Source organism: Crocodylus siamensis, chromosome 1, assembly GCF_052110815.1.
Source record: "Crocodylus siamensis isolate JL-2025a chromosome 1, ASM5211081v1, whole genome shotgun sequence".
Taxonomy (NCBI): Eukaryota; Metazoa; Chordata; order Crocodylia; family Crocodylidae; genus Crocodylus; species Crocodylus siamensis.
The window spans coordinates 188,959,896-188,976,014 of NC_143395.1; the positions used below are offsets into that span (position 1 = coordinate 188,959,896).

The window sequence follows — 16,119 nt, forward strand, 5'->3', positions numbered from 1 at the left end:
ACCCACACTGTCTATACAGGCAATGGGGAGTTAGGTGCCATGGAAGAGACAGAAACCCACAAGCTAAGCAGGAGCTGCAAAGAGCTAGCACTTCTTTCCATTTCTGTATCTTAGGCTCCTCTGTCTGTCCAAGAACCAGAGCTTGAGCAGGGCAAGAACTAGTCTTCTGAGGCTAGATCCATAACCGAGTGCGGCAGAAGACAGATGGCACAGAGATATCCACCTAAAGGAAAGCACCTCTCCACGAACTGGGAGATCTAGGTTCTAGGTCCTTTTCAGCCTCGAGATTCAAACCCTCATTTACTACTTCCAAGCCACCTATCCTCAGCCTCAAGCACTAGAACAGTAGGATCACTCCATCCTGATGCTGTGAAAGATGGGCCACCGGGTGGCCAGGAATGCAGAAGCTGCTGGGCCAGCAGAGCAAGCGATCTATGCATTCTCGCATGAAGACACTGCCACGGCATTATATAACAGCTGGGCAGCAGCACCCTCCTCATCCGGGGGGTTACTGAATAACTGTGACCACAGATGCTGTATTATGAACTGCACATTAATTAGGTCAGTATTTAATTTTCATATTCAGGAAGGGAAAGGGTAGGGAGAATAGGGACACCAAATTTCCTGCCTAATTGCTTTGTTCTTCCCACTAGCAGTGCTCTGCACAGTACTTCATTTATTCTTCCCCTGTTGTGTGATTCCCAGTGTTCCTCTTCTATATGCTCAGAAAGGAAACTGCTCTTCAGGTGCTTTTTACCCAATGATGTATGCTTTCCTCTCATTACTGAGAGCACATTCTTTATCTCCTTAGAAGTTAGGAGGAGAGGGCTTCCAGCATATTTCAGTTTGCTTCTACCTATGTGTTGATTAAATGCTTGAAGAACAAGGCACAGTAGGAACTAGTCTCTAATTAACATTTACACATAACCACATTCTTCTTCCTTCTCCTCACTCTCTTCACACATCTGAGTCACAGCCAGCAGCAGAAGTGCCTGGGAAAAAACTCAAAAGTTTAGAGAAGGCACATGGTAGATGCAACAGCATGAAAATAAATTCATAAAAACATCTTCAGGAAAGATGACAGTGGCTTTGAGCCTGGGGGGAATTGTGTCATTCTGAATATAGACACATCTAAGGAAAAAAAAGTGTGACCCACACTAGGGAGTGCTTAATCATGTGTTAGCATATAGCCATTTTAAGCATTGAACTGTGTGCTCACACTGCTGATACAATACTGTTGACAGAAAAGGCTTTACCAATGGATTTTGCTAAAAAAAAAGATGGTACTTTGGTACTTCAAGGTATGGAGTATTTAAGGGGCTGCCTAAGATAAGTTGCTTGGCTCCTAAAGAAGCATGTTCTCATTCATAATACTAATATTTTTGGTCACAGCAGTCAATGTAATTTCAAAAGCAGAACTGACAATAAACAGCACTGATCCCCTTGAAGTTAAAATAATGTAATGAAATATCCAACCTTCCTTTAGTTAATACAGACAGGTACTTCAGCATCTATATTCAGATCTGCAGGAGCCAAATTTGCTATGATCAGAGTTAGGTAAAATTCCCTACTCTTAGGTGAAATTCCCAGGATGGCTGCAGGAACAGAAACCCCCTTCTTCCGCCCCCTCCCCCAAACCCTATTGGAAACAGAACCTGTCAAATAGAGTCCTTTTAGTGGAAAAGTTTATTTCTGGCTGCAGTTCTCTATTCAAGCCTGACATGCAATTATTTATTTTGCCAGGGAGGTCAGTTTCCACTGTTTTTACAATGTCAAGAGTCATTAATGGCTAGAGGCTGACTTGAAAATGACTACACAGAATTTAAAACCATTCTACTTAAATAGTCCTTTATACACAGAACAGACATGTCTGCTAGTTTGGAGTGTGCAATACTATTCTGTTGAATGCCCCCTACTGGCTTAACTTATTACAACAGGTTCCTTGAATTTTCACTGAAGACATTGCCGGCACGACAATATCAGACTATGACAATGCAATTTAAGGCAGAGAATGCCAATATGTAAAAGCTTGATGCCAGGCTAGTCCTAATGTGCATATGTTCTATTTTGGATGACTGCTTATGTTCTTCACTTGTACTATCCTAGATCTGCAATGCAGTGTTGGGACCATTGTTGCAATATTTCACCCTTCTTTTCAGAGTCAGGAACACATAAAGTTATAACAGTTTGTTAATGTTTCTTGCCATAACTGACCAAACATAACAATACCTAACTTAGCATGGTGGCAAGGCTAAATCAAAAGGGTTTATGAAACAGAAAAAGGTCAAGTTCATGTTATTCAGCTGTTTGGCAATAAGAAAAAAAAAAGCCAGTCTGTGGCTATTTAGTAATCTGAAATGACATTTATACTTTTGGACAAGTATCTACCACCTTTGCAAAACTTCAGAAATGACTAGTTGTTGTCCAATACAATGCGGCAATATGACTCAGAATAATTGGCCAAGAGCTATGGGACCATATGGAGGAACAGAGTGATAAAGAAATACCCACCTGCAAACACTTCCTGTTTAATGTAGAATCTATAACCTTGACAAATCCAAACCAAGGTAGCTGCCTTGTAGTCAACTGTCTCCCACCTGCCATTCTTTTTAAAGTGATCTGGGAGTGGGGGGAAGAGGAGGAGGGGAAGACAGGATGATGACTAATTGCCATAGACAGGACACATGAAGCTACCAAGGAAAATCCTGTTAACTGAACTGAGGCATCCCCCTTTCCTGATGTCAGCAATACTACACCACTAAAAGGCAAAATTTCTGACCACAACAGACATTTAGAGAGACAAAATTAATCTCTCATGTTGAGCCTTCAATTTGAGATGCATATTGGAATATGAATATCATTAGTTCCCATGAAGGACTAATTTAGTGTGTTTAAGACCCCTTTCAACTATCATAGGAACATGATGTAGGTCACCTTTGGACTGGTATCCTTTTGCTGTCTTTAACGCATCGTTTCCTCCATGCTTACTTCAACCAAAATCTTACGCAAGTCTCCAGGTTGAAGTCATCTGGGAAGATAGGCTCTCATATCTTGATGTTTTCCCTGTCCTGGAGCAGCATTTGGGTTAAGACTGCATCTTATCCTGACCTTTTTGTTAAGAATTTGTTTTTAGCATGTTGGAACACGAGTAGGGGTGCAGGTTGATAGCACCGCCATGCTTCTCAGATCCAACTCTGCTCAAATCATCACATGAAATATTAGACTGGCAATTTCACTTGACTAGTACTTTGATGCAGTGGTGCAGCCTGCTCCCATTTCTTCCTGAGACCAATGACGCCAGAAAACAAACAGAATCTTAAATAAATAGCGTTTAATTGTAGAGAATTTTAAGCAGGATCTCTCAGGCAGGCACTCTCTTTTCAGGAGTTACATTCTCTTCTTCACTTCCTTTCAGATACATGTCATACATGAGACTTTCAACAATTGTTGGAAATGCTTCTACCTGCAGAATGAGATACACACGAAATTAGATCCAAACTAATTCTACTTGAAGTAGAATCTTTTTGATGACTTTTTCTCTCCTTATTTTTGCAACTGAAAGACTTGTTAACAACCATATACATCTCTTTGTGTACCTTGAGCATGTACAAATGCTTACAAAATGTTATTTTCTTTGGGACAATCCTAAATGCTTAAAATGTAGAGAAAGTTTTATAATTAATGTCTACAAAAAAGCAGAGAGTCTCCTTTCAGTTAATGTATTGATAAAATGTTTTGACAGAAACTTTAATAAACATGATGTTATCTGGATGAAGCATAGGAATTAAAAATGTTGAGTGCCTTGAGTGTAGTTAATTTATGACCTCTTCAAAACAAAATAACAGTAGACACTGACAACTGTAAAGTCTATTTTACAACGCAATATTTTGTAAAAGGTCCAACACAAGTCACCTTTTGATGATCAGCTAATTTTTCCCCCCTGAAAAATTTATTTTTGCCAGATCTCCAAGTGACACTGTTGCAGAACCTCTCTGGGCTGGCCTTGCCTGAAAGAAAAGAAACTGGGGTGAAGACTTAAGTTCAAAACAATTCAGAGAGTCACTCAGTTGTCTAAAACCAGACACATGTATCAAATGACACATAAGAAATAAGAGGGGGAGGGGGGTCACAGCATAAAAGTTTCAAGTTACCTGCGATTCATGGAATTTCCAGCCTATCATGTAATAGACCTGAAATGTGGCAGGTACGGAGCCATCACTATTTCCATACATTTCTGTTAAAAAAGAGAAAGTATTACAAATTATGCAAGAATTGAATACGAAATGTTCAATGTAACGTTTCTTGCTGCAAACAACTCTTTTACAGAATTTCACAATACAGGAAATCTTTTATGTTTTAATTGTACAAAAGTAGAGAAAACAAAAGACAGTATTCCAAACCATGCAAAACGTCCATGTAATGCAAGTCTTGTAACTGTAAGCCCTTAAAAACAATTTGTTTTACTCGTGTTCAAGAAAGATAGTAAAACAATGCAGCCCTGAGAAAGATCAAAAAACATGGAAAAAGATGTTCATAGACCCATCCAGACTAAGTTAACTACTAAACGTTTGTTTTTACCTTGATATATTGCTGCTGCTGCCAACATAGTTTCTCTGTGCAGCAGAGGTTTTCTATTCCAAGAGCAGTTACTCTCCCCCATACCTAAAAATAGGTTTCAGCTTTAAAAAAAAGAAGATATAGCATATACCATGAGTTTTAAATTTCAGTGCATTAGCCACACAACTTTATATTAATCCAAAACAGATACAAAATTCCTCAGATCTCACAAGAGAAAGTTACAGCATACAGAGATTTGATTCAGGGAAACACCTACTTTCTACCCTGCAGGGTATGCCTTTATACTGTTGTAAGCTATTTCACTTTAACTTCCTGGTAGAAGTTATATTCAGACAAGTAATGGTCTTAAGCCTTTACACAAGTAAATTTGGTAGTTTGCTAAATTAATTAACTCTCCATGTGGAATAGTGATCCCAAAGTCCTTCCTTCTATTAAATTTATGATAAAAATATCAGAAGCATGAAGCAACTACACTGAAGCAATGCTGATATTCCTGAATAATTACCACATTAAAAACTAAGTTAATTAGGAATGGGTTTTTACCAATGGAAGATAAAAAATGTTTTAAATAAAAGCTTGTGCAATGCTCAATCATTATAAAGGGTGCCCTTCTGCAGCTGCCAAGGGTTCTGGGAGAAATCATTTCAATGAGAACAGACAGAAGCTGTTGATCAGCAGTAAAAGCATGCCCTGTACTTCTCCAAAAACAAAGGCATCTACAAGACTGCAAATGAATCATAATTAGTGTACTTGATGAAATGACAGATCTGTGCTTAATAGTAGTTAGGCTCTCAAAATGAACTCTCCTGGCTTCCCTAGGAAGGTTCCAGCTCCTGGAATCTCCTGGCTGAGGCAGTCTCTTAGGAGAGGACATGTGAAATCTGTCTGCTTTGCCCTCATGCCTATGTGTACATTACACTGCCCATACACAGGTGCTAGGGGCAACTCAGCAGAGAGAGAGAAAGCTGACCCAGCTGCCTGCAGGAAGAGCATTAAAGAGAAGGGAAATTTCATAGCATGCTGAGATAACAGGATTTTGGCTTTTGCTTCCCAGCACAGACTCCACAGGGAGACGGTAATCCCCTGGCCCTGCAGAGCTCTGAAAAAAGATAATGCTTCCTCAGGGGAAACATAAACACAGAAACCAGAGAGGGAAAGCAGCAAAGTGAAATCTCTGTGGGGAAAACAGATATAATTGTACAATGGTGGTTTAACTGAATATGTATTCATCAAATATAAAAACTTAGGTGTTCCGAGACCAGAATGAGTAATTTCTCCTAGAAAAATATTTCAGAACTCTCCCATGATAACAGAACTTTTACAGAAAACCATGTCTGCACTTAAGGAAAAAGGCACCACCTATGCTCTGCCAAGCATAACTCATTATACAGCATTGCTGAGAAATCAAGATTGAGAAACACACTAGGTTTTCTCGGAGGAAAAGAAATACTTGCCTTGCAAGTCTTCCATGAGCTCAAACATCCCTGGATAGTTTACTTGAATTTCATCAGTATCCTAAAAAAGTTCAAAAGCTTAGTTTTTGAAGTGTATCTACATTAAAATAAAGTTTTCTAAACAATTCTAACATTACAAAAGCCTAAGTCTGTCTGTCCATAATGCTTTATTTGCATTCTGATTGACTGACGGAAACAGCCAATCGGAGTGCTCCAAGCATGGGGTAGTGCTGCTATGATTCCAAAGCTGCGCTGAAGACCGCACAAAGGGTGGGGGAGCCAAGGCCAACGCTGCTCCCTGCAAGCCCTATCAAGAACCGGAGAGGGGGTGGGGAAGCTGGGACCAGCAGCGCTCCAGGCAAGAAGCAGACCAGCAGCAGCATGGAGTTATGTGATGGCACCCTAATCCCAGCCCCTTACCCCATCATTCTTGATGCGCAATAGACAAGTTAGCAATAAAAACAGAAAATGAGTAAAATAAAAGTTTGTGTTTCATGCAATATAACTATGCTTTAAGAAAGCCTATATATATTATATGTTAATTTCCCAAGGGCAACCATTCTGTTCAGTTTAAAGTATCGTCATCACTCAAATCAAAGTGGAGAGGAGACACACAGCAGTTAAGGGTTAGAGTTAATCCCTCAAATTTTTGCTAATGGTTAAATCCTCACATAAGTGCTCTGTGGGTTAAGCAAACCGAACAGTGCTCTATTGGACCTTTAGGGTAAATTAACTTCATTTAATCTCATTAACTATAACTATGCTGAGATCAGATGTAGTCCTCTCTGTCAAGAAAAGATCAACCTGCCCCTTTCAGAAAGGAAGGGGAAAGATCTTTCTTAGGATTCCCAAGAAGCAGCTTTATTTGTTTTCCCTCTCCTGAAAGCCAGTCCTAGTGTGGCTTCACAAGGGGCAAGCCTCTGGCTTTGAGACCCTGGCTCTTTTTAGTCCCTGGCTTCTCCAGTGATCTGTAACACCCTCACCACTGGGAGCTCCAGGGAAGGGAGGATGTTGTTTTCTTTTTTAAAAGAAGAGGGTTATCCGACTGCTGATGTCCCAAGCAGCACAGTAAATGCTGCTTCAAAACAGAGTCCTTACTATACCATTCCAGGTCCCTTTGTTCTCACTCAGACTTTAATCTGTCCACCCTGGGACCTTCTCCGTCTGTCAACCTCCTCAGAGCTTCATTCATTCTCCTCAGCTTTAGTCAGCCACACTTGTAACAAACAAGTATAAAATTATAGCCTTAACCTGGGGTCAACACTCACCCAATACAATGAAACATTAAATCATGGGGAACCAATCAGGCAGGCAGTCTCTGGGCCCTGCTGCCAGGCCCAGACTGCTGTCTGCCCCAGGGTGAAAAGGCCATGTAGGGCTGCGTCCACACATGTGGATGTTTGGTTCCCCAGGGAGAACTAGCAGCAGTGCACCTTGCGTCACTGCTGCTAGTCCCCAGGGAACGCTTGTGCTATGCGCACTTTGGTGTGTGGGAAGTTACCCCGGGGGCAACAGGGGAGGCTGGGACCAGCGCTAGGCTGGCCCCAGCAGCTTTACCTGGAGTTCTGGGGGCCTCTTAGGGCTGTAGAAGTGGCAATTCTGCTGCACAGAACCTGGCTGGCTGCTGCAGTGTGGCTCCGGCCGGCCCAGCTCCACTTTTGAGTGACATGCACTGCATGTGCATGTGCTACACCACTTTTTTTCCCACTGGGTCCAGGGGTCAAAAAAACCCTCTGCACTGCTTGACTACAGCATGGAGAACATCTGAACATGTGGTATGGGGCGCCAGACATGTCTGCGGCACCCCATACTGAATGGCTGCACTCATCTGGATGTGGCCTAGATGTTCTACTTAGAGAACTATTTACAAGCATTACTTACAGTAAAACCTGCCCACATTGAGCCCTGCAAAGTGCTCCTCACTGGAACTGCTAGCTAGAACTTAACCCACTTAGCTTCCTCCATCAGTCTCAAACTGTCATGTTGACAGGACTTTAGAGAACCAACTAACCAATTCGCATCTAGAAAGGAATGAATAGGCAGACAGTTCAGCACTGACACATTTTTAACTAGCAAGCTAAAACCACCTCCACATCCTGCGCATCTATTTTCATGCATCAGATTTTAAATATCTATGCAAATACATGTATAGACTATTCCAGTATCTACTGTACCCACATTTAAAACTAAGTACATTTGTATCCCATACTTCTAACTTTACAGTTTAACAGTCCTGACATGAACAAGTGACAGATGTAACAATCTACCTAGGTACTATGGAAATAGAATTTTTTTTTGGATTAGGGTTTTTTTTGTGGTTTTTTTTTAAATACAGTTGGGGCATGAATGTGGGCCAGCTTATATGAAAATCATACCAGAACATTTAATGCATATGTTTACACAGAAAAGTTGCTAAAGAGCATGAAGGCACTTTGGAGACTTAATTTCAAGGTGACCAACACAAATATATGATGTTTACATGTTTTATGTACACTTTTAGCTTGCACTTGCCACTGTGGCATCAGCTTGGTATTTATGTCATTCCCTGATGCATATTACTGCCAGTCTTTGCGCTTCTTTGGCCTGTGGAGCTTGTAATCCCTCCTCTTCCATTTCTGTTCCCTAGCTTTGACATCACTCCAGTTTAGTCAAGCTAGACTTCCACATGAGTAAAAGTTGATTGCTCATCCTCAAATCAGAACCAGTAGCATCTTCTCCACAACAATTTCTTAAACCATTGACATGAAAATGAGAAGATGTAATAAACCAGTATTTTTCCAAATTGGTTCCCACAAAGAAAACATATCTTTGTTAAAAGTCAAACTATCTGCACCATGAAGGTATGCCATGCCCAGCCTATATGCTCTATTAGTTTCCTACTATACAACAAAACTTGTTTGCTTGTTTTTAAAGAGCAACTTTGATTTTCACAATTGCTACATTCCTCATGGAGATAAATTACCACAGTCAGAGTGTTAAAGCCAGCTCTTCCAAGCAGATGTCCTAAGTCAGAGACAGCAGTGAAGGGAGACACATGTGGAGAAAATCCTCCCTCTCTTTCTAGTTCTGCTAGTTGCAGAGAGCAACGAAGCTCATACAGAGTGTCTCCTCCAAACATGGCACCAATAAATACTCCATCTGGTTTAAGGACTTGATGAATCTGTAATACACAAGGCCTGCTTAGTATTCAAGGTCTAAATTTTAAAAATATTTGGCAATGAATTCTTAAAACATTTTTTCTAGTTAGAAAAGAGTGACTCAATTAAATCAAGCATCTCATTTAATCCTAATCTGACTAGTGAGGAAGTAGGCAAAAGCCAAAGAGCTTTAAAAGATAGATATTCCGTTTCCATTTAGCATTCTAGTTTTAGATCTTTATTTTATACAAGAAATGTATTTATCCTCTTTATTTACTTAGTTTTTAGTAAGCAGGTTATGTGATCTACACTTAGCCATTTGAACTCACCACTGATCAGTAATACCCAGAATCACATTTCTCCAGGATATGTTACACATAGTTAATGATTCAACACAATTTGTTTCCAAAGTGCTCAAAACAGCAGAATAAAGTAAGACGAAGTTTAGAAAATACCAATGTTTCAGGTGGTAATACAACGCCAAAAGATTTAAAAGGCAAGTTCAAAAGGCAAAAAAAGTAAGTGTAACTGTCTATTTTCAGGTAATGATACTATATTTTGTTTTCTGAAACATGATAGTGCATGCATGCTAGACTCTAATACATCTGGCCTTCTGAGGGGAAAATAGGCTGTATTTGTGTGTGTAGCATCTACTAAGGCTTTTGGGTCCACTATTACTGACAAGGCCTCCTCTTTAGATTTGTGACTCCCAAGGAACACATTATGTACAGCTAGAAATCAGATAAGAAGTCAATGCAGGGCCAAGCAAACGTAAGACTCAATATTTTATGTGAACAGAAAACCCTGATTACATCCTGAGCTATCTGTGTCTAATTATAAGTTATAGGAGGATGATTGCTTGTATTTTTACCATACTTTACAGATGAAAGCACCAGAGACATATTAAGAATGTTTTGAATTTTAAGAAGTCAGGACAGCAAAGTTGGCCTTCTTTAAAAAGGTAAGAGCCAAGTTACTACCTGATAAGTTGACTCTGCACTAGGTTTAGTCACTAAATTCCAACTTAAGGCCCATAGGTAAAAAGGCTCTCAAATATATTATGTCACGCTATAAACATGTAATGCTATAAGCATAAATGTATGTTTGGGAGTCTCTTGTTTATATAACTAAGTTAAATACATTTCTTCAGTTTGAATCTGACATAAATAAGAGTTTGAATAAAATGTACAAGTGATCCAAGTTGCATGTAAGGGAAGTGGAAAGAGTTTTTGATCAGGTTATTAAACGCCACATTCCATGAAAATGAGATTTTTGATCAAGTAATCAGCAGACAAATGTGACAAGTATCAGCATATGGTTAGCTGCACCAACTTAAGGCTGTTGGTCCCAAAGCATGGAGTCAGTAAAATCAAGATTACAGTTGATCAACATCTGAAATTTTTATGTTATGTTAAACTGTGACATTTCATTTGGTAAAAATAAATTCTGAAAACAAACATCATTTCAAAGTTCCTTCCAAAACTAGATTCTTAAGATTTTCATTGTGGAAAATTTTGCTGTTTTCCATTTTATTATTTATGTTAACATCATGATAGGGTAGCTCTAGAAAAACACTAATATTGCACAGCAAAACAGAAAAGTAGATATTAAAAAATGCTCATGAAATACTCCAACCTGAACCTCTAAAATATTTTTTCTTGCGGGAAATTGTTGAAACAAACTTGACTTCATAGCATTCTATTCTTTTCTGCTTATCAGAGCCCAAAAGAGTCACTTACGCACAGGTTGGCATTCTATACCTGGGCAAATAGCCCTATATTCACCTGTGCGACTACATAGTTGTGGAGACTGAGCACATACAGTAGCAGCCAGAATATACACGTAGTCCCTGTGGACACCTTGGATGTGCAGAAATTAAGTTAGTCAAAACCCATGAGGGTTGCAGTTAGACTGAGGAACAGAAAAGAGAGCCATGTGTGTATCCATTTCTCTCATTTTGTTGCTTAGACGTCCACGATATGACAAGAGTCATTTCAATGTAACTTATCTATGCACACAACTCCCATATACAAAATCATATACTGAAACCAAGGTAGAGTCCTGATAATATGCATCACAAACAATTTCTTACCTCTCTAAAAGCTCTAGGAAGGTCATTCACCCAATGCAAGCTGAAATAAAGTGTGTCAATTTTATTAGGACTTAGTACTATTACTATTTATTAGCAGTAAATAAAATTTGTGAAAGGCAAGAGACTATTGCCATAACAGATATTTCAGAGGACAAAGGAAACAACTATCAACTTTCCTCCCAAAACAAGTTAAAAGTTATGAAAATTTTGTTTATATACAAGACTGTAGATTTTTTAATTTTCTTTTTTTCATTTTTTACAGCTAGAATATGGACTGCTGGGATACTACTCAAAAGGCAGGAAACTACTTGCACATCTATATTTATCCTTAAGAAAAAGTTAATTGTCACATTCCACAAAAACTAACAGCGAAATACTTTAATTATATAATGATTTACTGAATAATAATAATAATAAGCAATACTGAGGAAAAAGCCTTTGCCTATATGAAGCCATTTGCCTATTAGTTTGGGAAGAATGCTATCTACCTAATCTGATTTTTTAAAAATAAACTTAGTTGTGTGATTTATACAAACCTTAAACTGCTAACAACAAGTTCAAATGTGTCTTCTCTGAATGGAAGGAATTCTTCATCAGCTACAATACTGACAGTGGGGATTTCAGTTTCCATAGGAGTTTTCTAAATCAGGTTAGAATGAACACAACATTTCAGACTTATTTCTTTTGCTCCACAGCACTGGGGCATTACAGCATGACAAGCAAAAAGGTCAGATGACAACTTACCAATGCGTTCTCTGCAATATCTACTTGCACAAGTTTTTCAACTGTTTCCTAAAATAAAAAAAAAAAGATCAAATATTTAGGTTGGTTTATAAAAAGCAGTACCAGACAGCATTGGGGAGCCACCAAAGAGGGAAAAAAGCCTGAGCCTTATCTGCTTATCTCTTCACACTTGGAGCCTGAGCCTTCAAGGCTAGTCATTTTGAACAAAACAATCTAAGCCATAGATAAGAGACTTCTCATTTAAATATATTTTAGATATTAACAACTGTATAAGGGTACAAGTTGCACTATATTTTAGATGTTACCAACGCATAGTACCTTGTTTAAATACTGGGCTATGTAGCCTTTTCCACAGCCAACATCCAAAGCAAGTGGGAATGTTCTGAAAGAATTAATATCCAAATTAAATTTGAACTGCTTTATTTAAAAAAATTCCTTAATGTTCAATAACTCTTCTTAGTCAACAGAAATTTTAATTAACATATTAAATATCTCAAGTTCTTCAGTCACTCTCCTTCAGCACACATTTACTCATATATCCTTTAATGGCATCTGACCAATTGAACTCCAGGATTATCAGTGACCACTTTAATTTTCAAGAGGTAGAAATCCACTTAAAACTTTTCACACTTCTCTAGCCAAAACATGTGTACGAAATAAAAATATCCAGCACCCCTCCCCCCCACAAACACACACACACTACAGAAAATATGTTAAATGTTTTATTTTCTTCTAAAGCGTCTAGGGAGCACTAGCTTCCAAAGTGAGTTAATACTACAGAAATACAACACAATACAGTGCTGTCCCTGGGTCTGGAGTGGATCTACACGTAGTCTGAGGCACATGCTAGACCAGCCCCATGCACAGGGCCCAGGGCACATACTGCACGTAGCACCCCTCTCCACCCCACCAGGCTGCTTCAGGGTAGGAGGCGCATGCAATGAAGAGCCCAGACCAAGTGGTGAGGGTGCCATGTGTGGCAAATACCTAGAACCAGCTCTGCACAGCTGCAACATGTGAAACAGTCCTAGCTCATCTGAAATAAGCACCTTATGTGATGGATCTGGCATGGGGGCTTGGGGGGGGGGGCAGGGGCATCATCTCCATGGGCCCTGCTGCATGCTATTATTTGGCCCACCAGGCCAGATGAGTTTAACACCACTGATTTATACCTGTAGAGAACAAGTATTTCTTATACTATACATGATACAGGATTTTATCTATAGACAGTTTCACTATCTCTCCAGAATACTGAAGTATATCTACCTTCCCCAAATTGCAGCCTTTCCACAGAAGAGGGGGAAAATGTGCAGTAAAATGCCAAAAAGTTAGCTGGGCAACTCAAAGAAGGGGTAAGTATTGCACGTCTAACTCATGCTTTTAACTGAGTACTAATAGCAGAGAATAACCATAAACTCTAGAATACAGTTTTCGTACGATTAACTTACCTGGCTATATCAAACACACGATCTGCTACTCGGCCACCAACCTGGAGAATTAAAGGAGTTTATTTAGCACCTATAAATGGGAATGAACCATCTAAGTTACCCACCTGAGTTCTTCCTGAGAACAGGAGGTTCTCATCTCAGTGGTAGCTATGTACAGGGTTGATTGATTCAGATTCTTGGGCCTGGTCTACACTACACTGGCTAGCTGTACAAATAAAATGCATAGCCTGGCTCATAGTTAAACTTAACTTGTCTTGCACCAGGAAAACCCTTTATTTGTTCCTGGCATGCATTTCCCTCTTTTTTGAGTAACCTAGGCCCCCTGTTTGTGCAGTACTATTGGCAGTGGCCATGTGGACATCAAACACACTTATACCACTATAAGCAGTTCTCCACCTGAAACTATAATTATATGTTCCTTTCAGGAGTGACCTATACAGCAACACTTGAGAAATGACTAAGGCTCACTTTGCTCTTCAAAGCTCAATAAAATCTTAACAGTTGCATCTATTCCTGTTACTGACATCTTTCTGCTGAAAACCAGAGCTACATGGCTCTTGGTTTTATGCCGCAGCATTGCGAGGAGTGTATGTAGCTATGGCACAGGAACAATATTTGGAGTTGCTAAGCTGTTGCAGTGAAAAACCCAAGTGGAAAGGGGAAAGAGCTGAGGCAAGAGAACCATGCGATTAAATATTGGGTTTTACCTGAGCCTGTTACAAAGAGCTAAATACATTTATCAGGTGCCTTGCTTTCTCTGCTTTGCCTTTTCTTTTCTAGCAATCCTGGGTATATTTCATGAAAGAAACTGAATGCTGATGTATTTTCAATTTGATAATGGCATTCCTGCTGGTTAAGCTAGAAAGCCATTACTACAGCTTGCAAGGTCTTCTACTAGTAGAACTGAGGATTGACCAGTCACTGATTTATGAATACCACAAAAGCCCTAGCATTATATAGTAGGTATTTAACCTTTTCTTACAGCACCAACCTCCCAAAATTTAGTTTATTCCTTAAAACTTGCTACTCCGTGTAGATTACAAAGAAACACATGAGCAGTGCATGTACACAAGACAGTTCCCTGCAGCAGGGATCACACTCCCTCTCAGCACTCTGCCACACCTTCAAATTAAGCTGAACAGAAACACCATGAAGTTGTTACATCTTTTCAAGCACTAACTTCATAGCTGACCCGCTCTTTTTTTTAGAGCTGGAGAGTCATTTTTATGGTGTGATAATTGCTTTCTACATTGTGGCAGATCTAAATTTATTGCATGATTCGCCAGCCAATTGCGCGACCATTACTTTGCCCATTGTAGTAGGTCTGAATATATTGCAGGATTCACCTATGAACTGTGCAATACATGTAACATGCAGCAGGGGCCTCAGCTGCTTGCCCGGGAGCAAAGACCCAGTATGTGTGCTGGGGGACAGAGAGCATGCGGATTGTGGCAAAAGAAGAACCAGTGCTTCCCCCAGAAACCCCTGACTTTGAGGAGTTTATGGCACTACCAATAAGGTTACAGGGGGGGCAGAGGGGGTCCCCTAGCACCTCCAGTATCACCTAATCACCCACTCATAGAGAGTATGGCTGACCCTCTGACAGCACATCAGCTTGCAGTGAGTTGGCCACATTCTCTTTGGGGAAGGAGCGGGGAATTATGGGATACTGGGGGTCCATCGAGCAGTGGATTACGGGACACTGGGGGACTTAGGGAACCCCTGTGGCCCCACAGCCGATTGGCTGCCAGGGTGTCCCGCGCTGCTGACCCTTCCCCGATTGGTGGAAGCAGGCAGGGTGTGGGGCTCGCGCGTCCCTCAGTCCAACGGCCGCTGGCGGGGGGGCGTGAGGGAGAGGCGCAGAACCCCCAACGGCCGCACCTCGAACCGCAGGTAGTCGCAGTCGGTCCGCCCGCGCTCGGCCCGCGCCGCCGCCCAGTTCTTCTGCTTCCGCTTCAGCTGCCGGTCGAAGGGGCTCCTCGCCCCGGAGGACGAGGCGGCCGCTGCTGCCGCCTCCCCGGACGGCGCCCACAAGTGGCGGCGCCAGCAGCCCGAGCGGGCCCGCAGGAAGCGCGGGACAGCAGCGCACGACACTACGCCGGCCACCATGGCAGCACACACAGAGCAGGCCACAGCTCGCTGTCACTCATGCGCCGAAGCCGCTCCCCTAGCTTCGGAGAGGGCGGCCAGAGGGCACTGAGCTGCGCGTTGTGCGCGTGCGGGGGGTGGGAATCGAGCTTGATTCGTTTTGTCCCACTCAGTCCGCCGTAGCGCGCCGGAAGTTGGGGAAGTAGAAGCAGTGACCGCGTGACTCAGATGCTTCAGGTGAGTGTTTCGGGGGGGAAGGCATGCGGACCCCTCGGATCCCCGCGTTCTTTGGGGCCTGCAGCTGTGCTGATGGGGGTGGCGAGAGCTTCCCCAGGCCCGGAGAGCGGGGCCGAGGGAGTGGAGTTACCACTGGCGTTAAACTCGTGTGTGTGTAACTGCTGTTGCAAGCATATTAAAGGGGCGCGTGCGTGTGTGTGTGTACTTCCGCACTAGCAAATGCACTCACGTGTACAGCTGTTCAGTATTGAAACACTTGTAAGCGCCAGTATGTGCGTGTGTCCATTTCGATGCCTGCATAGAGAGATGTGTATAGCTATATGTCTGTGTACACACATGTA

At 41.3% G+C, this 16,119-nt stretch overlaps 2 protein-coding genes across 6 annotated transcripts in view; one reads left to right on the plus strand and one right to left on the minus strand.

The window, feature by feature from the left end:
* Window positions 1-3,316: 3,316 nt before the first annotated feature.
* On the minus strand, window positions 3,317-15,617 carry NDUFAF5 (NADH:ubiquinone oxidoreductase complex assembly factor 5). Of its 2 annotated transcripts, XM_090051253.1 has the most exons (12): window positions 15,335-15,617; window positions 13,454-13,494; window positions 12,324-12,387; window positions 12,006-12,053; window positions 11,798-11,901; window positions 11,262-11,301; window positions 8,995-9,192; window positions 6,033-6,093; window positions 4,579-4,662; window positions 4,152-4,234; window positions 3,913-4,007; window positions 3,317-3,463 (listed from the first exon to the last, which is right to left on the minus strand). In XM_090051253.1, the coding sequence occupies exons 1-11, from the start codon at window positions 15,560-15,562 to the stop codon at window positions 3,927-3,929; spliced, it is 1,032 nt and encodes a 343-aa protein (XP_089907379.1). In that variant the 5' UTR covers window positions 15,563-15,617; the 3' UTR covers window positions 3,317-3,463; window positions 3,913-3,926. The 2 variants fall into 2 exon arrangements, 1 of the variants encoding a protein (XP_089907379.1); XR_016442915.1 differs by lacking the exons at window positions 3,317-3,463; window positions 3,913-4,007; window positions 4,152-4,234 and having other exon boundaries at window positions 4,592-4,679; window positions 6,033-9,192; window positions 15,335-15,576.
* Window positions 15,618-15,640: 23 nt separating this feature from the next.
* ESF1 (ESF1 nucleolar pre-rRNA processing protein) overlaps window positions 15,641-16,119 on the plus strand; it is a 73,573-nt gene continuing 73,094 nt past the window's right edge. For 2 of the 4 annotated variants that reach the window (XM_090051217.1, XM_090051240.1), the window contains exon 1: window positions 15,644-15,778. The gene's annotated coding sequence lies outside the window, so the exon portion shown is untranslated. Of the gene's footprint in view, window positions 15,779-15,817; window positions 15,927-16,119 lie in introns of those variants that run through there. The other 2 variants (XM_090051231.1, XM_090051223.1) reach the window with 2 other exon arrangements.